Source organism: Mustelus asterias, chromosome 18 (assembly GCF_964213995.1).
Source record: "Mustelus asterias chromosome 18, sMusAst1.hap1.1, whole genome shotgun sequence".
NCBI classification, from domain to species: Eukaryota; Metazoa; Chordata; class Chondrichthyes; order Carcharhiniformes; family Triakidae; genus Mustelus; species Mustelus asterias.
This window is the reverse complement of record NC_135818.1, coordinates 56954483-56980603: the sequence shown is the minus strand read 5'-3', so window position 1 is coordinate 56980603 and position 26121 is coordinate 56954483. Positions and strand designations below refer to the sequence as shown.

At 41.6% G+C, this 26121-nt stretch overlaps 1 protein-coding gene and 1 long non-coding RNA gene across 13 annotated transcripts in view; both read right to left on the bottom strand.

The window, feature by feature from the left end:
• Positions 1–9281, bottom strand: part of ppp1r13bb (protein phosphatase 1, regulatory subunit 13Bb) — a 102369-nt gene extending 93088 nt beyond the window's left edge. For all 10 annotated transcript variants that reach the window (XM_078234031.1, XM_078234036.1, XM_078234033.1 and 7 more), the window contains exon 1: positions 8824–9281. In XM_078234031.1, coding sequence (XP_078090157.1) covers positions 8824–8832 — 9 coding nt within the window. In that variant the 5' untranslated portion in view covers positions 8833–9281. The remainder of the gene's footprint in view (positions 1–8823) is intronic.
• A 3097-nt stretch (positions 9282–12378) lies between these two features.
• On the bottom strand, positions 12379–23087 carry LOC144507170 (uncharacterized). Of its 3 annotated transcripts, none has more exons than XR_013500044.1 (4): positions 22987–23087; positions 22484–22607; positions 20884–20904; positions 12379–12571 (listed from the first exon to the last, which is right to left on the bottom strand). It is a non-coding gene; the product is annotated as an uncharacterized LOC144507170 (long non-coding RNA). The 3 variants fall into 3 exon arrangements; XR_013500045.1 differs by having other exon boundaries at positions 20884–21481; positions 22987–23086; XR_013500046.1 differs by lacking the exon at positions 20884–20904 and having other exon boundaries at positions 22987–23086.
• Between the last annotated feature and the right edge of the window lie 3034 nt (positions 23088–26121).

The window sequence follows — 26121 nt, the reverse complement described above, 5'->3', positions numbered from 1 at the left end:
GAGTGCAGCGAAGGTTTACCAGGCCGATTCCTGGGATGGCAGGACTGTCATATGAGGAAAGACTAGGTCAGTTAGAATTGTATTCACTGGAGTTTAGAAGAGTGGGAGGGGATCTCATAGAAACTTATAAAATTCTAACAGGATTTGACAGGGTTTCAGAAAGAATGTTCCTGATGGTGGGGTAGCCCAGAACTCGGGTTCATAGTTTGAGGATAAAGGGATAAATCTTTTAGGACTGAGATGAGGAGAAATTTCTTCACCCAGAGTGTGGTAAAACTGTGGAATTCGCTACCACAGAAAGTATTTGAGGCCAAAACGTTGTCTGATTTCAAGAAGAAATTAGATACAGCTCTTGGGGCTAAAGGGATCAAGGGATATGGGGGGAGGGGTGTCAGGATGTTGAATTTGATGATCAGCCATGATCAAAATGAATGGTGGAGCAAGCTTGAAGGGCTGAATGGCCTACTCCTGCTTCTATTTTCTATGTTTCTATTCCAGATTATTAATTTAAATTTCACCAGTTGTCATGGTGGGATTTGAATGTTTGTACCCAGAACATTAGCTTAATTAGATTAATAGTCCAGTGCATTCCTACTTCACCACTGTCTACCCTGTAAATTACATAACCATCATACGCTTGTCTGTAGCATCTATGCATGTGTATACATTTGGGTTTTTGATTAAAAAAATTTGGATCTACTTTAGCTATTTCATTTGGTTCAGCTAAATTGGCCAAACCAACACAAAGACCACATGTCCTTCATGTTCAGAGGTTTACCTCTACTGTCCGGTATCTAATGATAGCAAAAATGTCCTGCACTACTGTAATGTTCCTAAGACATAAAAGGAATAACGAACTTCTTTAAGATGGACAATGCAGCAAGACAAGATTGTTTTAATATGTCTTACCCCCTCGAGGGCTGTTTAACTGAAATTCTCTAATCATTAGCTGCCAATCACTCAACCCTGGAACACCTAGATAACAAGGACACCTATGTCAGACTCCTATTTATTGACTACAGCGCAGCCTTCAACACCATTATTCCCACAAAACTCATCTCCAAATCCATGGCCTGGGCCTTGGCACCTCCCTCTGCGACTGGATCCTGAACTTCCTAACTCACAAACCACAATCAGTAAGGATAGACAACAACACTTCCTCCATGATAATCCTCAACACCAGTGCCCCACAAGGCTGTGTTCTCAGCCCCCTACTATACTCCTTATGCACCTATGACTGTGGGGCCAAATTCCCCTCCAATTCAATTTTCAAGTTTGCTGATGACACCACCATAGTGGGTCGGGTCTCAAACAATGACGAGACAGAGTACAGGAATTAGATAGAGAATCTGGTGCGGCAACAATAATCTCTCCCTCAATGTCAACAAAACAAAGGAAATTGTCATCAACTTCAGGAAGCGTAAAGGAGAACATGCCCCTGTCTACATCAACGGGGATGAAGTAGAAAAGGTCCAGAGCTTCACGTTGTTAGGTGTCCAGATCACCACCAACCTGCCCTGGTCCCCCCCATGCCAACACTATATTTAAGAAAGCCCACCAACGTCTCTACTTTCTCAGAAGACGGAGGAAATTTGGCATGTCAGCCATGACTCTCACCAACTTTTACAGATGCACCACAGAAAGCATTCTTTCTGGTTGTATCACAGCTTGGTATGGCTCTTGCTCTGCTCAAGACCACAAGGAACTACAGAAGGTTGTGAATGTAGCCCAATCCATCATGCAAACCAACCTCTCATCCATTGACTCTGTCTACACTTCCCGCTGCCTCGGCAAAGCAGCCAGCATAATTAAGGACCCCACGCACCCTGGACATTCTCTCTTCCACCTTCTTCCATCGGGAAAAAGATACAAAAGTCTGAGGTCACGTACCAACCTACTCAAGAACAGCTTCTTCCCTGCTGCTGTCAGACTTTTGAATGGACTTACCTTGCATTAAGTTAATCTTTCTCTACATCCTAGCTATGACTGTAACACTACATTCTGCACTCTCATTTCCTTCCCTATGAATGGTATGTTTTGTCTGTAGAGTGCGCAAGAAACAATACACTTCACTGTACGTTAATACATGTGACAATAATAAATCAAATCAAAAAGCAGACCAAGTCTATGTATATCGCCATCCATTTAAAAGAAATTCTGCTCTGCTGCCATTAGCTTGTCAGGGCTTTTACTTTCTGATTCTAGAAATCACATGAACTAATATTCATTTATTGTACTGTTCTTTGCCCAAGTTATTTTTAGCTGGAAAACTCCTCTTCTTTCCCTCTTGGTGCGTGCATGAAAGAGGGAGGTGTTGCAAACCGTTCCCGGGTTTGAACTTATGAATAAACTGACCTTCTGTTTTAATTATAGAGAAAATTTGCTGCAAGTCACATTTAAAAACTGGACTTCACAAACTGGAGGTTTGGGGAAAGAACATCATTGCCCATTTCCAAAACACCTTTAGGGACAGACGGAGAGAGGATCAAAGAGTTCAGTTTGCTGTTGTTTCCTATCCATAACACTACCCTGAATAGAAAGACGACAATCACATTTATTTTCCTTTTTTCTGGTCAGTGTTAACGTAGTAGAAGAGTCGGACACATACAAGGTTAATGTAGGATTGCATACAGTAGTGCCCACACAGTGATGTGAAGCCGCACATGACTCAAGGTCAGGGTGGTGTTCACCAGAGGCGTGTTAAGTCTTCAAATGGAGATAGTTCCATGTCTTCACCCTTTACAGTATATTTGTACACAGGTGCAAGTAGTGAATAAAGACTTGCCGTTAACATGCAGAAGACTCCAAGTTCTGCAACCAATACCACCCCAACATGATGGCAACAGCAGATCAAAAACCCTCAAGAAAAAGGACATCTTCAATGGGTTCTGAGCTGAAAGAAGCTCCCAACTGAAACAATAGATGCTGAGAAAATTCACCATAACAAGCTCCAGAGAGAAGATCCTGTAAGCTAAGAGCAAAACTTTTATTGTAGATGAGTGTGCACAATCTCTCTTGGAAGTCCAGCTTCAGCGTGCAGAGTTCATGACCTGCAAGGGTAACCCAGATCCTTTTCACTTCCAGGGTGCAGCCAGTTCTGAATAGCCCTTTTACTAATTCAGTCAGAAACATCATTCAAATAAAATCTGTTGTTAATTAGATTCCCTGACTCCAAGTTGAACAGAAGAGGAACAAGTAAATAATTAACTGACCCAACTCTCCGAAACTCGCAATTGCCTGAACAGCAAATCTACGGTTCATTCAAACGTTTTGCTACTCTCAATCTGGCTTCACTGATTAAATATGTCGGCAAACAGCCAACCCATGCAGTCATTGAAAATTCTTCATTCTTGATGCACATCGCTGCCATTCTGTGAAGCCCGCAAAACCAGCAAGCGCAGGGAATTCATCGTTTCTGCAATGGTCGGTGACACTATCTTGGAAGCCTAAGTTCTTAGAGCAGTACTCACACTTTTAAAATCTTCAACATGGATCACAATTCCTCAGACCCAATTCCACTGGGACTCACCCAAGACCCAGACACAAAATGAATCTGAGGAATTTTTTTAAAAATGGGACAGCAATGCTCCAGACATCAGCAAAAAGTCTGCAGACCTGTAAGCTAGAGGTTATCTTACCTTAGACAAGGCATTCAGCTAGTTGGACTGTCTGAACCATGTACAGTCTCCACCCTCTCCGGAGACAGACTTCCTCCATTGCAGGTTGGTGAGGATACCCAAATGCCAGGCCAACTTCCAAGCCAACAACAAAAACCATAACCAAACGAACCTACCCCTCTCCTGACAGAGCAGCAAATGAGATGTGGAAGGGTTATAAAGCCTCCAAACTGGCTGAACCTTTAATTTCAAGTACTTAGAGGGCAGATTGCATACTGAGAATCTTGTTCATGTTAATACTGTAACCGCAACAATTTTAGAATAGCATCAAGGTTGTAACAATGAGGTAAAAGCATAAGACTTATAACAATGTAAGGCTTGAAGTAAACGCAAGTAATTATATCCATGGAATAAGGACTTTGGTGTAGTAGAAGGGTCTGGGATACACAGGGTTAATGTAGGGCTGCATACAATACCACCCACACTGTGATGCAAGGCAGTATATGATTTAAAATCAGTGTGGTGTTGGAAATAGCTTTATGCCTGTACGCTTCACTGTATATTTGGATATAGTTACAAGTAGTTAAGACTTGTTAATATACAGAAAACTTCTTTAACAGACACGTTCTGCAACGAACTCCATTCCAACAGTAAGCTATAAAAGTGATGAGCTACATTTTAATTTTCAGCCAAAGGCTGCTTCCTACAGCTTTGTTAGAACAAGTTCCTCATGCGTTTGCTCTTTTTGTTGCTGCTATGCACAGGAAGAGGGGTTTGCTTCCTGATCCTTCACTTGCCCAGCAGCAGGTAAATAGAACTGGTAATTAAAAATATCTCACACCAAAATAAAAGATGCTTACCAGCCGTGTGACAAGATATTAACTATCCACCAGTGTCGCAGAGTATAAGAAATTGCGCAGCTCATCTTGTTTGACTATGCTACGTTATTTGTGAATTTACTTTAATTTAAACATAATCACATGTATGGAAAAATTGTTAGAAATTCTGAAATGCAATGTCAATTTACAAGCCGTGAACTTGAAGCAGCAAATGTTCAAATGTAAATAACCACCAAATCTTGTGAACCCATCATCTCTATTCTCACCTGACATAAATTGGTTCCCTGTCCTTGAATTCCTTCATGACCTCACCCTAACCTCCTTCAGCTTTGTCCTGTCTCACTCCCACTAACCTTTTCAGACACCTGAGCCCTAATATACACAATTTCCCAATTAAACTCCTCCAGTTATCCACCTTTTCTCTTCTAACCCTGCTTCATGATTCATCGTAAGAAGTCTCACAACACCAGATTAAAGTCCAACAGGTTTATTTGGTAGCAAATTGCTACCAAATAAACCTGTTGGACTTTAATCTGGTGTTGTGAGACTTCTTACTGTGCTTACCCCAGTCCAACGCCGGCATCTCCACATCATGATTCATCAATCATTGCTTCCACCTAGTTTCCCCCACTTCCTCCCATAAAGGATCTTAGATTGTTTTGTATATTAAAGATATTATTTATCTTCTCAGAGGTATAGTGGGCAACAAGATTCCCCAGTTAAAAATCCTTACACAAAACCAAAAATATTTTTCAGAACATGAAAATTACACGACAAGAGAAGTTATGCTGAACCAAAATACAGCTCTGGTTAGGTCACAACTAGATTGCATCCAGTTCTGGGCATTATACTTTAAGAAGGGTGCAAGGGTCTTTCAGAGGGTGCAGAGGAAATTTATCAGAATGGCTTAGAGAAGCTGGGATTGTTCTCTTTGGAGCAAAGAAGATTGAGGGGAGATTTGATAGAGAGGCACAAGATATGACAGGTTTAGATCAGCTATGTACTGGTTTGGAAGAATGGCCCGTTTCTGTGTCATATATATGCTCTGTAATGGTAGACAAAGAAACGTTGTTCCCATTAGCTACAGCACAAGGGCAAGGGGATAAAGATTCAAGGTTTTGGACAAGAGATGCAGGGAGAACGCAAGGAAGAACTTGTTTTAAAAATTCAGCAAGTGGTGACAACCTGAAACTCATGGGCAGAAGCAGAGATGAAGAATGATTTTTTAATGCACATTGGAGTGAAGTAAACTTACAAGGATAAAGTGGAGAAATGGGGCTGACTGGATTGCTCCAGGAAGAGCTAACATGGACTCAATGAGCCAAATGGCCTCCTATTTCATTGTGACTCTGACTACACAATTAAGAACCACAACTTGCAGCTTTTTCAAAGTACTTCAATTGTGTCCATTGAATGAATGTAGCACTCTTCAAAAGTGTAACTTGTGCATTGTAGTTACAGTTCAGCATCAAGTATGGATTTTTACATTTTGGACGGAGTTTACTCTGATTGAAGTACAAGTGTGAAAATTCTTAGCTTGATTAGCATCATTTTTGGTCAGTAAAGGGAAAGATTTGCATCAGTGTAAGCAGCCAACACAAATTCATACACTGTTCTACAGTGAAGGTCAATTTCAGAAAAATATCAAGGTGATAACTTTATGCAAACTAGCACTTCATCAATACTTCCCTACTGGTCAATTAAATAACAGGCTGAAAAGAATAGGTAAAATACAGATGAAGTGCAGCAACTGTGGAACGGAGCAAGGAGTCACACCATCAGCAGTAGAGGAAAACGGTATAAAAAATTGGAGTTCAAAAATACAAATCTAACAAGCGTATATGTCTAGAAGACTTTTTTTTTAAAATGACAAGTTTACATACAGAAACAAGAATAGTCACAGGATAGGATATCTTGCGGTGCCGACCATTATGTCAGCCCAACCATAAGGCACTTTAAAAATCATATACCCAAGAGCCAAACGTACTCTATGTTTAATAGATATGTTCTGTACACACAAAGCATTCTAGTTACTATTTGTAAAGTGCAATGATATATAATAAATTGGAAGACCAACGTTCTTAGTTTTTATAGCTTTTCAACATAATATCACAACAAAAAATGTCAAACAGCATCAAACATTTTTGGTGATAAGTAGTTCAAGGAGTCAATATTAATACAACCCAAGAGCCAGCACATGTTCCTCAACAGCATTTAAATCAGAACATTTAAGAGAATAGGTAAAAACTTATTTAATTACGTAACTTCTGAAATGCATACTTTATCAAAGAGTATGGCCAGCTGAGAATCCAAAAGGTAATGTGTATGCATCCTGATCATCTAAAACGCAATTTTCAACTCTCTAGTAGTATTGTTGTGTGTCATAAACCTTCTGAACAATTAAAAAGTCTCAAATGGGTTTTGATTTGTGTATTTATATTTTTGTGAATTTAAATCAATGTTCTTTTTAAGTGTCTTTTTAAAAGTTTGTGACTAGATTTTCTTGCCAGTAATAGGTTAAATTGCAATTTAAACTCAAGTTACAAATTTACAATAAAAACAACTTTAATACAATTGCAGCCAAATGAAATATATCTCACCAGAGGCAGAGTTGTGATAATTGTTTTGCCAATGTGTGACGCCCATAACTCAGGAGTGTCAACTGAGCATTTCAGGCCACTGTGGAAGAAAATCTTTTGAACTCATTTGTCACCAAGCAGATGCAGTCGATTCTGCAGTTTGGATGCAGGGCTCCAAAGAACATTTGGTCCCTACTTGAACTTCAGCATTCTTTAAGTGGCTGCCAACCAAATATGTATGGCTTTCTTTTAAAAAGTTCCTCTGATGCTTCTCACAGGGACCAGTGGAAGAGGGGGTAAGCAGTTATGATTTTGCATCCTCCACTGGTCCCTTGGTTGGTAACCCTACAAATCTGGTAGATCAACTAGCCCCCTGCCCCCATCTCATTATTCTTCATCTATCACCATCACTCACCAAATTTAAGAAAATCCACAGATTGTTGGAAAACCCTCAAATATATATATACATATAAACATCAAATTTGAGAGGCAGCATCATGCAGATTAATACTGAAACTCAAATGTCAACAATAAAGTCTATTCCATCCCATCAATAGGTCGATCTGTGCAGAACAGTTTCAACAAATCATTTGTTCTCTCAGCCAAACAGAAATATAGAAAGGATAATGAATGAGGCATAAAAGGTGCATATTCAGAAGAATTTCATATGTCTATTCAGCCTATATTTTCTGTTAAAGAGGAAAAACAAAATCTTAGTGGATAGAGGGGTAGAGATAGAGAGGAATTGAGGCAAATTCAAATGATTGCAGATTAGGTTGCAAAGAGAGGGGCTCCACTGAAAACATTTTTGCCCCGTAAGTTAAAACCCCATTCAAAAGACAACCATGAACATAAAATTATCAACTTTAGAAGTACATCATTCCTAAAGATACCTAAAGAATAGTCACCCCATTGATTCAAAAAGTGTAATTAAAAATAGATTAATATTGGGTAAATAATGGCATAGTGCAAACTTACACAAAAGGCTTGTTCTAATTTTCAAATTTTAAAATGCAGGACATGGCCATATCAAGCTAAGAACTAAAGGTCGTGAAAATACAATATTGTTGTGTAACAAGTTCTTGCTATAGCAGTTTCTATCAAGAGCAGGAATCTTTGGTACAATATTTGACAGGATAAAGGTTACCCTAAATATAGCAGAAAAAGATAAATCTTGCTTTTCCGCTGTTAAGGCTTTATTTGTTGACATGTCACCAAATTTTACTTGGACCCAGAGTCATTTAAATTTCCTACAATGATCAAGAAGTTCTGCCTTCCCCGCCCCAAGTTTGTTTATAATACAGTACAATAACCTGACAGTACTTTCCACAATCATTCATATTTCTTTTGATTCGCGCATCGGAGTCTTTATTATATCACAGTAATTACAGTGGACAAGGGACATCTTTGGACATGGGAGTAGGTGTAAACATCAAAACTCATCCAGGCCATTTTACAAAAGCAAAACCGAACAGAGGGTTCCTTTCGGTTTATTAAAATATTTTCGACGACGTGAAGATTAAAATATAAATACAGCATTTCGACGCTAACTGAATAACGTGCGATGATCTGGTAGAAGGGAGCTCACTGCGGTATTTTAGTTATTGCTTTCTTCTACCACGGTAGCGTCAACCATTCCCACCCAGCCACCCACCCATACAGTATAAATCCCTTTAATTTCTCCCCTTCGTAAGGTGAGAGATTATTTGGCGGCGGAAAAAAAAAGGGATAGCCAGCTTCTCCTTAAATCGTGTTAATTCACGTCCCGGGGCAGTAGCAGACACTCACCGGCATCATTTTTGGCGATGTCTCAAAAGCACAATCCCACCAATGCGACCAAGAGAAAAGATTCAATTTGCTGCTGATCCCGGGGTTCAATGTGAGCGGCGGCTCGCAGCAGCAGCAGCTGGGAGGGGAGGGGTCGGAACAAATCGGCTCTGACAAGGGAAGAGAGGGCACCAGTCCAACTCCAGGGCCACTGCTACTGGCTTTCCACCCTTCACTCCCCTACCCAAGAAGAGAGACGGGGGGGGGGGGGCGGCGATTTAAAAATGGCAGCGAGGGTTGTGGGCAGCTTCTTCCCCTCCCCACCCACCCACCCCGTCCGTCAGTCACTAGCCCACGGGCGGCTGCCAGGAGTTTTTGAAGCCACTTTCCGTTGGGGCTCGGTCGCGAGACGGCGGCGCGCGGAAGCCGCGAGCGGGATGGAGCGCGAGGCCCAGTCAGCTGACACCTCCCCTCCCCTCCGCGCGTGCGTCCGTCCTCCAGAGCCCGGGCGTCAGGTGCCTGCCGGCGGGCTGTCAGACGCTTGGATTTACGACGTTTCTGTCCACCACCAAAGTCTTTATTTTTCCAACACACAAAATGTACGCAACTCCCCACGACCTCACCAGCGCTGTGCCGAAACTCTCATGGTTTGCGCAAACGGTGAGGGGTGGGTGGGTGGGAGGGAGGGCGAGGCCAGCACAAGTCACTGGCATCCCTGGAATGTAAACTCTCCGGATGGTCTGCAGCAGGGGCTGAGTAATGCAGAGGCAATGAGGGAAACATGGCATTGCAGCAACTCGCCCAGAACATCACTTTCTCTATCATGCGCACCGATCGCCACCTGCTGTCCGACCCTGCCTTAAAATGAGCAATCCTTTGGGAGGTGGGGAAGAGAGATTGCACACTTTGCTCTGCCACTCATCTTAGTGTCATCTGCGAATTTTGACACACTAGGTCCCCAACTCCAAATCATCTATGTAAATTGTAAACAATTGCAGTCCCTGAGGCACACCACTAGTCACTGATCGCCAACCAGAAAAAACATCCATTTATCCCCACTCTTTGTTTTCTGTTAGTTAACCAATCCTTGATCTATGTTATTACATTACTCGTAACACCGTGCACCTTTATCTTATGGAGCAGCCCTTGTCAAATGCCTTCTGGAAATCCAGATACACCACATCCATAGTTCCCCATTGTCCATATAATGTTCTCAAAGAATTCCACCAAATTGGTCAAACATGACCTGTCCTTCATGAATCCATGCTGCATCTTCCCTATGGAACAATTTATATCCAGATGTCTCGCTATTTCTTCCATAATGATAGATTCAAGCATTTTCCCTACTACAGAAATAAGCTAATCGACCTATAGTTACCCGCCTTTTGTCTACCTCCTTTTTTAACCAGTGGCGTCATATTTGCTGTTTTCCAATCTGCAGGAACCACCCCAGAGTCCAGCGAATTTTGGTAAATTACCACTTGTGCATTTGCTATTTCCCCCCACCACCTCCTTTAGTACCCTGGGATGCATTCCATCAGGGCCAGGAGACTTGTCTATCTTTAACCCCGTTAGCTTGCCCAAAACTACCTCTTTTGTGATGATAGTTTCTGGGTCATCAATTTTTGGCATGTTATTTGGGTCTTCAACTGTGAAGACCGACACAAAATACCTGTTCAATGTCTCAGCCATTTCATTTCCAGTTATTACACCTTGCTTCTCATCCTCTAAAGGACCAATGTTTACTTTAGTCACTCCTTTTCGTTTTATATATTTGTAGAAACTTTTGCTATCTGTTTTTATATTCTGAGCGAGTTAACTCTCATAATCCATCTTACTTTTCTTTACAGCTTTTTTCATGGCTTTCTGTTGACCTTTAAAGATTTCCCAATCCTCTAGTTTCCCACTAATCTTGGCCACTTTGTGTGCATTTTCTTTCAATTTAATACCCTCCTTTATTTCCTTAGATATCCATGGCTGATTATCTTTTTTCCGACAGTCCTTCCTTATCACTGATATATACTTTTGCTGAGCAAAGTGAGAAAACACTTTGGAAGTCCTCCACTGTTCCTCAATTGTCCCACCATTAAGTTTTTGCTCCTCCCTCGTCCCTTTGTAGTCTCTTTTGTTTAAGCACAAGACACTGGTATTGGATTTTACCTTCTCATGCTCAGTCTGTATTTTAAATTCAACTATCGTGATCGCTTCTTCCGAGAAGATCCCTAACTGTTGGGGGCCATAGTTTGGTAAGCAAAAGCTTGGCATTTCCTTCAAATTGAATTTATTGGTTTTGAGTTTACCTTGTATTATGACAATTTCACAAATCACATATTAGTCAAGCTCTTGAGAAAAATCCATCAGCATCATTACAAGTTTAAATCTTTCAAAAAAATCAGTTTTCATCGTTAGAGAGAAGCACTATCAAAGATAGTTTCAGTCCAGAAGTGCATTAATTCGATGAAACTGGGCAGGAGTTGTCAGCCAAAGCATGAAAGCTTTATTCCAAATTATCAAACAGAATTGGTTCAATAACGATATGATGTTAAGGTGATGAGAACCAAACAAAATGCTCCAAAGACACAGCAGGACTGGCAACATTTGTGCAGAAGAGCTAATGTTTCAGGTCAATGTCCTTTCCTCAGAACAGGTAATTGGCAAAAGAACAACAGGCAAGACGAGTTTTTGATTTACACTCCATTATGATCTGGAATGCACTGCCTGAAATGGTGGGAGAAGCAAGGTTTAGAACCATTGAATTGCTAAAGCGCAGAAGGAGGTCATTCAGCCCAATTGGGTCTCCGCCAATTCTCCAATCATCTTACCTGTGCCCACCAACAGTTCCCACCCCCGTGCATTTACCATGGCTAATTCACCTAACCTACATATCTTTGGACTGTGGGAGGAAACCGAAACACCACCATGCAGACACGGGGAGAAAGTGCAAACTCCAGTGACCCAAGGCCGGAATCAAACTTGGGTCCTTGGCGCTGAGGCAGCAGTGCAACTTTCAAAAGCAAACTGGGGAAATACTTGAAGCTAAAGGAATTGATGGCTTTTGAAGAACTGACAATGGCACGATCAACTGAACAGTCTTCTCATGTGCTCTGAATTAGGATACTGTAAAATCACAAGTATTTTTGATTCTTTAGTTTTTACTTTCCTATGAAATTTACTTGAGGCTTTGAATGTACTGATACGAGTTGACATGTTTTTCTAAAAATAAGAATGGGTGGAGGAAAGAACACGTATCCAAATAGTTGAGAGATGTGAATAATTGCAATAAATAGAACATGTACAAACACCCAGCAACTGCTTCCACCCAAGCTTGTGCAAGGAGACCTTGGAAAAATAAAAAAGTAATCCAAATAATAAGAGTATTCAGCAATTGTCTCCACCCACTCATTCCAAACTTGTGATGCAATCTTGATTAAAAGCAATAACAGCAATGTCAGAGCAGCAGAATGAAAGTAAAACCACAACAAATACTTTAACTGATTATTAGTGTAGAACTGGTTTAGTTTGTGTAAAAGGTCATATTTTCAGGATTAAAAACTCGAACAGAATATCCATTAAAATAATAAACGTATTTCCAAAGCAACATTTATTGTTATAATTTCATAAACATTGCACAAGTTTGAACAAAATACACAGGAAGCTTCCAGATGGTGGTCATTCTTCTGTAACCCATTTCGTTAAGCGGTGGTTCACATGATTCTAGCACAAGTCCATGCAACTCAGTAGTGGTATCAGTGTCCTTGACTGGCAGATTCTAGATATAGTTTTAAAAAAATCAAAACTTAATACACGATAGAACATTTGTAACTCAAATTGAAGTGATAACAAAATGGTAATATTCAGTAAGAGAAAAGCAAGTATATTTTCCATCACATGGAACATGGGGACAGCAGATAAAATTAAAACCTATTTCTATTAAGTAAAGATATTTTGTACAGTGATTGACTGGTGGTGGTTTGAAGAAGAGACCCAGGTAGTACATCTGACCAGACTGCACCGGAATACTTCATCTAGTTCTGATCTCCAAAACATTCAAGTGCTGGAGTGCAAAGAATAGCCTCAAAGATCATCCTTAGATTTAGAAGATCCTCTTCATGAAAGGAAATATTTTTCAATTTATCCAGACAGACCCTTCCTTTTCTGCAGATATTAAGTTACTAATTGACTGCACTTCAGTACAAATTAGAAGGCTGAAACATGTGGGAAATCAGCAACAAGGACATGGGAACATGAGAAGGCCATTCAGCCTTTCAAGCATGCTCTGCCATTCAATAAAATTATCGGTGAATTGGTTGCGACTTCAACTACACTGCTATCTTCCCCCCCATAACTCTCAACTCTCTTGTCCAGCAAAAATCTGTCCAACCTTGCCTTGAATAAATTCGATGACCCTGCCTTCACTTTTCTTCAGAAGAGAATTCCACATTCTGGTGACCCTTCGAGAAAAACATTCTCATCTCTGTCTTAAGCATTAGACCTCTTATTGAATCTCTCCCACAAGTAGAAACCTCCTCCCAGTAACGACCCTGTCAAGTCTTCTCGGGATCAACTTGTTTCAATAAGATCACCTTTCATTCTTCTGAACTCCAATTCCTGTCTAACCTTTCCTCATAAGCTACCTCCCTCATTTCATGCATCAGTCAAGTGAACCTTCTCTGAACTGCTTCTAAATCAACTAGATCCTTTTTTAAAAAAAAGACCAAAACTGCACACAGTAGTCCAGATGCAGTCTCACCAAAGCCCGGAAACCATTCTAGCAAAACGGCTTTACGTCTATATTTAATTCCACTTGCATTAAACAACAACATTCCATTTACCTTCCTAACCACTTGCTGTACCTGCATACTAACGCTTTGTGATTGAAATACAGAGGGATCAGGGTGCCCAGGTCCATCAAAGGTCTGTAGTCTCTCCATTTAAGTAATATGTTTTTCTATTCTTCCTACCAAAGTGGACAAGTTCACATTTTCCCACATTATACTTATGAGACAAAGTGTCCAGGTGACTTTACCCCTCCCTGATGCATCACAGTGTCCTAAGTTCAGACCCCAGTTCATTAACTCTTAAGCCAAAATTCAAGGAACATTACAGCACAGGAACAGGCCCGTCGGCCCTCCAAGCCTGCACCAACTATGCTGCCTGTATGAACTAAAACCCCCTACCCTTCCAGGGACCATATCCCTCTAATCCCACTCTATTCATGTCTTTGTCAAGACGCCCCTTAAAAGTCACTATCGTAGAAATCATAGAAACCCTACAGTACAGAAAGAGGCCATTCGGCCCATCGAGTCTGCACCGACCACAATCCCACCCAGGCGCTACCCCTATATCCCCACATATTTAACCGCTAATCCCTCTAACCTACGCGTCTCAGGACACTAAGGGCAATTTTTAGCATGGCCAATCAACCTAACCCGCACATCTTTGGACTGTGGGAGGAAACCGGAGCACCCGGAGGAAACCCACGCAGACACAAAGAGAATGTGCAAACTCCACACAGACAGTGACCCAAGCCGGGAATCGAACCCAGGTCCCTGGAGCTGTGAAGCAGCAGTGCTAACCACTGTGCTACCGTGCCGCCCCTGCCTCCAGAACGTATCTGCCTCCAGAACGTCCCCCAGTGAGTTCCAGGCACCCACCACCCTCTGTGTTCCTCAAACTAGAGATTAAATGCAGCCATATTTTCCATGGATCACATTTGCATCCACTCACATACTACAGCTGCAACTCATCACCTGCCCTGCCATCCTCAGGTGTTTCAATTAACTAATAATATTTTCTTAGTTAAATTTTAAATAATGCCTCTAGTCTTGCTTGTGCTTTTATTATCGTTTCAATAAATATTTCACTTACACAGATTGAAACACACCAGTTTAGAAAATCCAGAAAGCAAAAATACTCCAACCAATCACCTACCTGCTTCCCTATGATGTTACATCCCAAATTTGTATTCTCAATGTGGGCTCCGAACCCACTGACTGGCTCTTGGTTAGTTGTTTTAAACTGTCCTCACATCTTGCTCTCACTGCAAAATCCAGACCAAATTACTTTCTTGGTCTGTACTGTTAATGGTTCCCTATGATTGGGTATCATTTCTCCCTTTCAAAATAAGCACCCATTTGGTAAAAAAACAATCCGAGCCAAATATTTTCCGCAACTACCACATTAGTTTTTAGACAAACCAATGCCACTGTTTTTAATTCAAGCCATGATCACCATTCCTTTAGCACTAACCCAACTTACCTGGCTGGGAAAGCAGAATCAAACCACTCAACCCACAGCTGAGCTTCAAAGCCATCCCGATGCTAACCTCAAACTTCCACTTTGCCAATGTTCATACCGCGCTTCTGTTACCCCTTGTTTCATGAATTCCAAATTGTCCAAAATGCTACATGTAATCTTATCCAAGTCCTGTTTAGCTATCAGCCTCATCCTTGATAAGGTACACCGATTTGTTTCTTCAAACTCATTGAACTTTAAATCCTCATCAACAAATCCATCTACTGCCTTGGTCCACTCCAGCTCCCATTTCCTCCAAACTTACATTCCCTATCCCTTTGGTCATGCATCCTTTCCCCCAGAATAATTCAATATCTATTCCATTTATTTATTCCTCCTTACAAAAGCACCCATGGTGCTACGTGAAAATTGCTAGGTTATTGCAAGCAGTTGGTTCTGCAAATTCATTGAAGCATGTTGCAAAATATCAGGTTAAAAACAATACAGTTAAAGACTAAATCCAAGATAAAAATCCAAGAAGGGTTATGAAGCCATTGTTGATTTCTTTCACTGTTATGCACACATTGTATTTGCACAGCAACTTTCACATTCGCAGAAAAAGAGTCCCAAAGAATTTCAGAGTTAATTAATTTACTTTTGAAGTACAGTGTGTGGTATGGGACTGGTATCAATGTGGACCCAATTGGGTAGGAGGCTAGTTCCCTTCCCTGAAGGATGTTAGTGAACCAGTTAAGTTTTTACAAAAATCTATCAGATTTCATGATCAGTTCCCATTACTCACCCATGTTTTTAAATTTATTGAATCCAGTTCCACAACTAGCCATAGTGAGATTTAATTCCACAACCTCCAGTTGCTTAACCACAAAATGAAGGATTAATGCTAGTCAAAGTGCCAGGAGAACACCCTTGTTCTTTTTCCAGTGGTACAATTGGGGTCTTGGAACAGTACCTCAACTGAACATCTCATTCAAAAGATGGCAATGCTGTATCCACCTAAATTAGGTGCTCAAGTCCTGCAGTAGCTTACATCATCACCAACTTCTGAATCAGAGGCAATTTCTTTTTCCATGAGATGTACGAGTTGCTGGGAAGGTCAGCACTTGTTGCCCATCCCTAATCGCCCTCGAACTGAGCAATTTGTTTGGCCATTTCAGAGCGTGTGGGGGGATGAAAATATTCTGGACTCTAAGGCGAGGTGGAACGTAGTTGCTAAGGGTGGATAGAGTGAGTAATTGTTATTCCTGTGAAATATAAATGCACCATGCAGTTCTCTTAGAGTTAGCAGCAACAATATCCACTCCACTGCAAGATAAATGACAAAACACTGGTATTTCTAAATGCATTAAAATTAATTTCAAGCAGGGAGTCTGCTTGCAACATTGGAAGACAGCACACAAAATATATACTGTGGCCATAATGGTACAATCTGTTAAACTGTGGACAAATCAAGCAGTCAGCCCACACATATGATTCAGTAAAGTCAGAGTGACTGACTCATGCTTGGATGGAGTTCCAAAGGCACTTTTCAATTTTTTGTGGGCCACCTTACAACACGAATATTGGCAGATTATTTTACAATGAGTGGGAAAGAACACAAGATAATGGGGAGAGAGCAGGACAATGTAATTAGCTTTGGATTATTTGAATAATGAACCAGCACAGATATGATGAGCCAAATAGTTTCCCTCAGTTTTATAAACATTTCTGGTTCCTTCAAGGGACCAAATCTTGGACCTTGTTAGACTGCATGTCTCAATTCTACGACGGTCAGCACATTTCCAAAATGACGCTAAACAACCAGGACAAAGTAATTTGATGAATAATATGCCATATGGGAGTTTATTTTTAAAACCTCCCTACCAAATCCTGATCCTTTTGTCAGCTCTAGATTCAGCTCTTCCAACACCCTCTTTGTTGGCATTGAGCTCAACCATAACCACAAACTCAAGTTCACTACCCACATTCAATCTGACAAAATAATTCTGCTCCCTTATTTACTTCTTTTGATTCTCCATCCTTCAGTTCATCAGTTGCAAAGCAGTCATCTCTTCAAACTTAGTTCCATGTGTTATCTGTTCCATTTCCTCCAACACCTCCGGGTTTTTGAAACAGTATGTAGATAGTCTAACTAGGGAAGGGGTCATACTGGACCTGGTATTGGGGAATGAACCCAGCCAGGTGGTCGATGTTTCTGTAGGGGAGCAGTTCGGGAACAGTGATCACAATTCAGTAAGCTTTAAAAGGTACTGATGGATAAAAATAAGTGTAGTCCTCAAGTTAAGGTGCTAAATTGGGGGGGAAGGCTAATTACTACAATATTAGATAGGAACTGAAGAATGTAGATTGGGGGCAGATGTTTGAGGGCAAATCAACATCTGGCATGTGGGAGGCTTTCAAGTGTAAGTTGATAGGGATTCAGGACCGGCACATTCCTGTATGGATGAAGGATAAGTATGGCAAGTTTTGGGAACCTTGGATAATGAGAGATATTGTGAGCCTAGTCAAAGAGAAAAAGGAAGCATTTGTCAAAGCTAGGAGGGTGGAAACACACGAAGCAAGTGTGGAATACAAGGAAAGTAGAAAGAAACTTAAGCAAGGAGTAAGGAGGGCTAAAAGGGGTCATGAAAAAGCGTTGGCCAGCGGGATTAAGGAAAATCCCAAGACTTTTTATACATATATAAAGAGCAAGAGGGTAGCCAGGGAGAAGGTTGGCCCAATCAAGGACAAGGACAATCTATGCCAGAGGAAATGGGCGAGGTATTAAATAAGTACTTTGTGTCAGTATTCACCAAAGAGAAGGACTTGGTGGATGAGAGTCTGGGAAAGGATGTGTAGATAGTTTGAGTCATGTTGAGATCAAAAAGGTGGTGGTATTGGGGTTCTTGAGAAACATCAAGGTAGACAAGTCTCCAGGGCCTGATGGGATATACCCCAGAATACTGAGAGGCGCAAGGGAGGAAATTGCTGGGGCCTTGAGAAATCTTTGTATTATCCCTAGCTACAGGGGAGGTCCCAGAGGATTGGAGAATAGCCAATGTTGTTCCTTTGTTTAAGAAGGGTAGCAAGAATAATCCAGGTAATTACAGGCCGGTGAGCCTTACATCAGTGGTAGGGAAATTATTGGAGAGGATTCTTCGAGACAGGATTTATTCCCACTTGGAAATAAGTGGACGTATTAGTGAGAGGCAACATGGTTTTGTGAAGGGGAGGTCATGTCTCACGAACTTGATCGAGTTTTGAGGAAGTGACAAAGATGATTGATGAGGGTAGGGCAGTGGATGTTGTCTACATGGACTTCAGTAAGGCCTTTGACAAGGTCCCTCATGGCAGACTGGTGCAGAAGGTGAAGTCGCATGAGATCAGAGGTGAGCTGGCAAGGTGGATACAAAACTGGCTCGGTCAAAGAAAACAGAGGATAGCAGTGGAAGGGTGCGTTTCTGAATGGAGGGCTGTGACAAGTGACGTTCCTCAGGGATCAGTGCTGGGACCTTTGCTGTTTGTATGTAATATATATATATATATATAAATGATTTGGAGGAAAATGTAACTGGATTGATTAGTAAGTTTGTGGACGACACAAAGGTTGGTGGATTTGCAGAAAGCAATAAGGACCATCAGATGATACAGCAGGATATAGATCAGTTCGAGACTTGGGCGGAGAGATGGCAGATAGAGTTTAATCCAGACAAATGTGAGATAATGCATTTTGGAAGGTCTAACACAGATAGGAAATATACAGTAAATGGCAGAACCCTTAGGAATATTGATAGGCAAAGGGATCTGGGTGTACAGGTACACAGGTCACTGAAAGTGGCAATGCAGGTGGAGAAGGTAATCAAGAAGGCATACCGCATACTTGCCTTCATTGGCTGGGGTATTGAGTTTAAAAATTGGCAAGTCATGTTGCAGCTTTATAGAACATTAGTTAGGCCGCACTTGGAATATAGTGTTCAATTCTGGTCACCACACTACCAGAAGGATGTGGAGGCTTTGGAGAGGGTACAGAAAAGATTTACCAGGATGTTGCCTGGTATGGAGGGCATTAGCTATGAGGAGAGGTTAGAGAAACTTGGTTTGTTCTCACTGGAGCGACAGAGGTTGAGGGGAGACCTGATAGAAGTCTACAAGATTATGAGAGGCATGGACAGAGTGGATAGTCAGAAGCTTTTTCTCCAGAGTGGAAGAGTCAATTACTAGGGGGCACAGGTTTAAGGTACGAGGGACAAGGTTTAAAGGAGATGTACGAGGCAGATTTTTTACACAGAGAGTAGTGGGTGCCTGGAACTCGTTGCCGGGGGAGGTAGTGGAAGCGGATAAGGTAGTGACTTTTAAGGGGCGTCTTGACAAATACATGAATAGGATAGGGATAGAGGGATATGGTCCCCGGAAGGGTAGGGGGTTTTAGTTAAGTCAGACAGCATGGTCAGTGCAGGCTTGGAGGGCCGAAGGGCCTGTTTCTGTGTTGTAATTTTCTCTGTTCACTTTGTTCTAGAGTTCAAATTTTTAATCAGTCTATTTCTGTTCAAATCTGGTCCTTTGTTCTGTTGATGTATTTTGCTGAAGGCTCTATACAAATGCAAATTGCTGGTTGTTATAATCAACTGCAGCCTATTCCATGGCATCAGAATCTTATGATATTATAGAATCAGACAATCCCCAGTGCAGGAGGCGGCCATTTGGCCCATCAGCCCTCATTGACAATGATCCCATCCAGGCCCCATCCCTGCAGCCCCACTTATTCACCCTGCAAATTCCCCTGACACTAAGGGGCAATTTAGGATGGCTAATCAACCTAAAGCACACATCTTTGGACTGAGGGGAGAACCAATGCAGACATGGGGAGAATGTGCAAACTCCACATAGTCATAGAATCCCTACAGTGCAGAAGGCAGCCACTTGGCCTATTGAGTCTGCATTGACAACAATCCCACCCAGCCCTATCCCTGCTTAGTTACCCTGTTAATCCCTCTAATCACATCCCAGGACACTAAGGGTTAATTTCGCATGGCCAATCCACCTAACCCGGCAATCTTTGGACTTAGTCACCCAAGGCTGGAATTGAACCCAGGTCCCTGGCGCTGTGAGACAGTAGTGCTAACCACTGAGCTACTGCGTCACCCATAGGATTATTTCTTAAAACAATTCTGTGACAAAAGCTGCACTAGATGCCTCCTTTAAAAGAAACCAACAAGCCACCTGTGGTTAAACTGAGTGCCACTGGCATATCATCAGTAAAATATGCAAAAAACATGGAGTTTCCAGAAAGACATTATTAACATTCACTGTGATGTGTGTTTCTGGGAATGAAGAGAGAACGACTAAAAAAAATGCAAGACATTTACAAAAATGCAGCAGCCATTTTTTCTTTTTACACACCAAAGCCCCATAAACAGCAATTAGTAAATCTGTTATTATTGTTGGATTATGGATAAGGATTAAGTGACCATTTCATTGGTAAAATTTTCTTGCTCTCATTCAAATATAGCTGCAGAATCTTTTACTGCTGCCCAAAGGGAAAACGGCACCTCAACTCAACAACAATTTCATAGGATGGCACCTCCAGCAGTCCAGCACACCCTTAATACCTCACTGAAATGTTAGCTCACGTTATATGTGCAAGTACTTAGAGTTAGGTTTGAACCTATGAACTTCTGACTTAAAGGCAACAGTGCTACCACTGAAGCAAGGCAAATTTGAGGAAGTGCTGGTCGCTCCGATAGTGTTACATGCACAAACAATGTGTAAATTATTTTTTTAAAATTGTCCCAATTGTCAGAGGCATGTTCAGCTGGAAGAGACAAATGTTTGAAATGGATAAATACTTACTGTCTTTTACAGCCTTTTTACCTGCAAGAACAAAGATAAGATGATTAGTATGTGCAAAAGTGAAAGGTATTGTCAGCCAGTATGCAGCATCACAGTCTCTGAGCCTGAAGCTCTGATTCCAAGCCTTGCGAGTCACAAAAGGAGCATTCACAATGTGGCCAAAGAGGTTGATAAACCTTCTTGAATCGCTGTGGTCCATGTGGTGTAGGTACACCCACAGTGCTGGTAGGAAGAGAGTTTCAGGATTTTGACCTAACAACAGTGAAGGAACAGTAGTATAGTTCCAAATGAGGATGGTGTGTAAGCTTGGAGGGGAACTTGCAGATGTTGGCATTCCCATGCACCTGCTGCCTTTATGCTTCGAGGTGGTAAAGGTTTTGGGATGAAAATACAGTCAAAGGAGCCTTTGTGAGTTGTTGCAGTGCATCTTTTAGATGCTGCACATTGCTGCCACTGTGTCGATGGATGGTGTGCTAATTGAGTAGGCTGCCTTATCCCCAGTGGTGTCAAGTTTCTTGAATGTAGCTGGGATGGCACTCATCCAGCCAAGTGATAAGTTTTGAGCAACGGGTGAATGGGACAAGAACAAAAGGAAGGTCTGCGAAAGATGGGAGAGAATAAACAAAAGAAGAATCAGTCTCCCAAAATAGCAATACGGTAAGAAATAAAAGATTTTGTTTGGGCAGGAATGTTGTCAGAAACCACCATTTTTGGCATAACATCTGGCCCAAGGAATCAGAGAATCATAGAAACCCTACAGTGCAGAAGGAGGCCATTCAGCCCATCGACAACAATCCCACCTAGGCCTTACCCTCACTACCCCACACATTTACTCCACTAATTCCTCTAACCTGCACACCAGGACACTAAGGGGCAATTTTGCAAAACCAATCAACCTAACCCACACATCTTTGGACTGTGGGAGGAAACTGGAGCACCCGGAGGAAACCCACGCAGACACAGGGAGAATGTGCAAACTCCACACAGACAGTGACTCAAGCCACGAATCGAACCCAGGTCCTTGGAGCTGAGGCAGCAGCGCTAACCACTGTGCCACCATGCCACCCATTTTAAGATTTTTAAGAAGTTTAAGATTTGTATTCTTATTAAATGGCTTTTATAGGAACATAAAAGCTTCAAAATGCCACAAACAATTCAATGTGACATAATTCTTTGGATGGGAGGTGGGGAGAGAAGAGACATTACCAGAGTACCAATAAGACCAGAGTCATAGAATCTTACAATGCAGAAGGTCATTCGGCCCATCGAGTCTGCACCAACCACAATCCCACCCAGGCCCTCTTCCCGTAACCCCACATATTTGCCCTGCTAATCATCCTCACACACAGATCAATTTATCATGGCCAATCAACCTAACCCACACATCTTTGGACTGTGGGAGGAAACCGGAGCACCCAGAGGAAACCCACACAGACACGGGGAGAACGTGCAAACTCCACACAGACAGCGACCCAAGGCCGAAATTGAAGCCGGGTCCCTGGTGCTGTGAGGCAGCAGTGCTAACCACTGCGCCACCCTTAAGATCTAATATGCCAAGACACATTAAAAACCGGTTCCTATTTTGGTCAAGGACACTCACCTCCGTATGATATCTTGTAGAACAAGAAGGTGGTGATAGCTAAACTCGGCCATAATTCCCGATAAGCAATGGCGTAGGGTTTCATTAATGCCCACCATTCTGCAATAGCGCGACCAGCCATCGTCTACGGATTAAAATAAATTGAGACACAGTAAAAAGGACTGTTAACCACCTTCAGAGATCACGGCGACTTATTCGCAAAAACACAAAGTTAAAATCAGTCAAATGCTGTTCACTGCAAATTTGGCTTCAGGTCCCACCAGATAGATGTAGGATGCTGTGCAGCTGCAGATATCTGTCTGACTGCAGCCTGGGCCGGTTTGGGAGGTTAAGACAACTTCCTAAACTGCTAGGCCTGAACAGCACCCATGGTCAGCTGGAAGCGACCGACAGGACTGGATGGGGGCGGAAAAAAAATAGAATTGACCCGACACCCCTTACAGTAAATGTTACAGCGCCCACGTCTCACACATATTAAACCAGAAACAAATATCATCACCCACTTCTTCGCTGCTTCAGTCACCAGGAAGGTCACCAACACCTCACACGGCTCCCGCTGTATGCTCGGTGCAAGAACAACCACCTCGTTACTGGCACCGTACACAGCCCCCACTAGTGGAAGGAGCAATAAATACTGCTGTAACTTGCCTGTACTCAATGGGATGGCAGTGGGAATGTGGGAGGCAGATTGGTGAAAAATTGAGTTGCTGGAATGAATAAGACTTCAGTGCATCCAACTTGAACTTTTTATTTATTTATTAGCGTCACAAGTTAGTCTTACATTAACACTGCAACAAAGTTACTGTGAAAATCCCCTCGTCACCACACTCCAGCACCTATTGGGAGAATTTAGCATGGCCAATGCATCTAACCAGCACATCTTTCAGGACCGTGGGAGGAAACCGGAGCACTCGGAGAAAACCCACACAGACATGGTAAGAATATGCAGACTCCACACAGCCAGTGACCCAAGCCTGTAGTTGAACCAGGGTCCCTGGTGCTGTGAGGCAAAAGTGCTAACCATTATGCCATCATGCATTTATCAGGATAATGACATTAAAAAGGTGCTGTTGGTGATAAAATGATGATAAACGTTTCAGTTCTATGGTTTTTCTCACCACAGATTGAGCTGCTAAGTATTTCCAGCATTTTCTATTTTATTTCTATCTCTTCTTATTTCAAGAGGTCCATCATCCACAGTATTTTGCTGTTGTATGATATATATAAGGACCTGGTCCTTATTCTTTACAATAAAAATCTGTCACAGGGTGCATAGCCCATTGAAACTTGGTACCTAGAAACATTTACAGTGGAATTCCAATGTCAAAATGTCAACAACACATTGTATTTATATAGTACATCTAACACTGAAGAACATCCCAAAGCTCAGAAGCCTTACTGAAATTAAAATGTAAGCCAAGAAAAAGGAGATAAAGGAGAAAATGCTAAAAACTTGATGAAAAAGAGGTAGCTTTTGCGGAGAATGTAAGAGACAAAGGGGGTGGGGGGGTCAATGGATGCAGAGGTGAGAGGTGGTACATTGCACAAGCAGCCAGAATCAGAGCTGAAGTTCAGAGGAGGCATTATTGCATTGGATGAGGTTACAGATAAAATGATGATGAGTGAAGGTATATAGGGATATAAACATGCAAGATTTAAATTGAAAGTGTTGGGAAACTGGGAGCCAGTGTAGGTCAGTGAGGCAAGTAGGGCTTAATAGGCTGCAGAGTTTTGGATGAGCTGGTTTACGAAGGGTGGAGAATGGGAGGCCTGCTAAGGAGAGCATTAGGATAGTCAAAGCTGGCAAGAAAAAATTTTCCTGATTTAATCTGAGTTTGTTTACTTGGTTTGGTTTGACCTAAAAAGAGGGCAACAAAGACATGCATAATAGTTTCCTCAACAGGTATGCTTAAGATTCGGATAGTGTTATGGGGTGGTAGAAGGTAGTCTCTGTGATGGGGCCAGAAGCTTAATTCATGCTTAAACAAGATTTTGACATGGGGTGAAACCTAGTACAGCCTGAGACAATGGCCAAGAGAATGGATGGAATTGTTGGCAGCAATATAGAATTTGCGGGAATGGTTTCAGTTTTCCTAATAATTGGGCGAAATAGTGTCTCATCAAAAACATAGATGCTGGATAGCAATCTGACAATGGCAGTGAAGGAGATCGTTTCAAATTTGTTAAGGAGTCGCAATTACATTGGAGTTTGCATAATGTCAAATTGCCTATTGTTATAATCTATGTTTTGCAAAAATCGGTGCTGTTCCCATTGTGCTGGGTATTTTTATACATTTGTGTTCACTGTTTAGTTAGCCATATAATGTTGCAATTGGTCTAATGTTATACAAATATGCATAAAGATAAAATGATATTATGCCATTTTCAATCCATCAACAACATGGAAATGGGAGCTTGGAAGAGACAAATTTGATCATAAATAGAAGGTTTTATCCCTTTCTCAAAGAGCCTTTTATTAGACTGGTCAAATTATTGTTATACTCAGTACGTGCAGTTTCAAATATTAGAATATCTAATTAACTAACTGCATGCACACAGGCGCAGGACTTCATTGGGTCAACAAGCAAAATTTTAGACTCCTTCAATTGAGGCCCATAAACCCAGCCATGGTCTTATCAAATTGCAAAGCAGGTTTGAAGGGCCAAATGGCCTACTCCTAATCCTCTGTTGCTATGCTCCTATGTTCTAACTTCTTGAATAGTACAAGCCTGTGCGTGATGGAAAAAATGAACTGCAATTTCTTAATGAGTTTTATTGATAAGGTGCTCAAAATTGCAAAAAAAAAATCAAGTTCAGCGATCTCTCTGAAGTCAACTTAAGATTGATCAAGAGATTGTTATTAATGCAAGGTTTTGTTTGGTCTGACTATGGACATTTTTGTGGAATACCATTCCCAAAGTTTCAAGACAGCATTGCAGAATGCATTTTAATAAAATTGGAAATATAATTTTACAAACACTGTAGATCAGTGGCCTGAATGTTATTCCTTACATGGCAGAAACACCTCTAATGTTATCCAGTGTTGCAGCCTGTGACTTCCTGTGAGCAAACCAAAGGGAAATCTACAAGTAGGGTTTTCATATAGCAAATATATGCACTGCAACATATATAGCTTCTACTGACACTAAAAATACCCCAGTCAACTGCACTGGAGCAAACTTTTCTAAGTTGGCTCTTCCTACTTTTAATCAGGTACGTAGCGTTAACATTTCAGAAAGCTAGTTGGTGAAGGATGGAACTGAAGTCAATCTTGACACATTTTAAGCATTTGTTTTCAGAGTTATACATTACAGGCATATGTCTCCTGGCCCAACAGTCATCGTTTAAGTCTGTGTCTATTTAGGGCTCAAGTGAATCTCCAGCGAACACCCAACAGCTCTGTACAATTAAGCTTAATTAATATACAAGTGACATGGACCTTAGTCACATGTCTTCAATTCCATTTCAAAACTCACAAGGAATGAGGGTCCCTTTACAGATGTCACTTCTTGACTTCTCGAAAGACTTTGACACAGTGAACAATTCCATCTCTCCTCTGTCACATCTCTTTCTCCATCCACCTCTGTGACACCACAATCTTCTGGTTCAATTGTTAACCGTCTCACTGTATGGAGCTC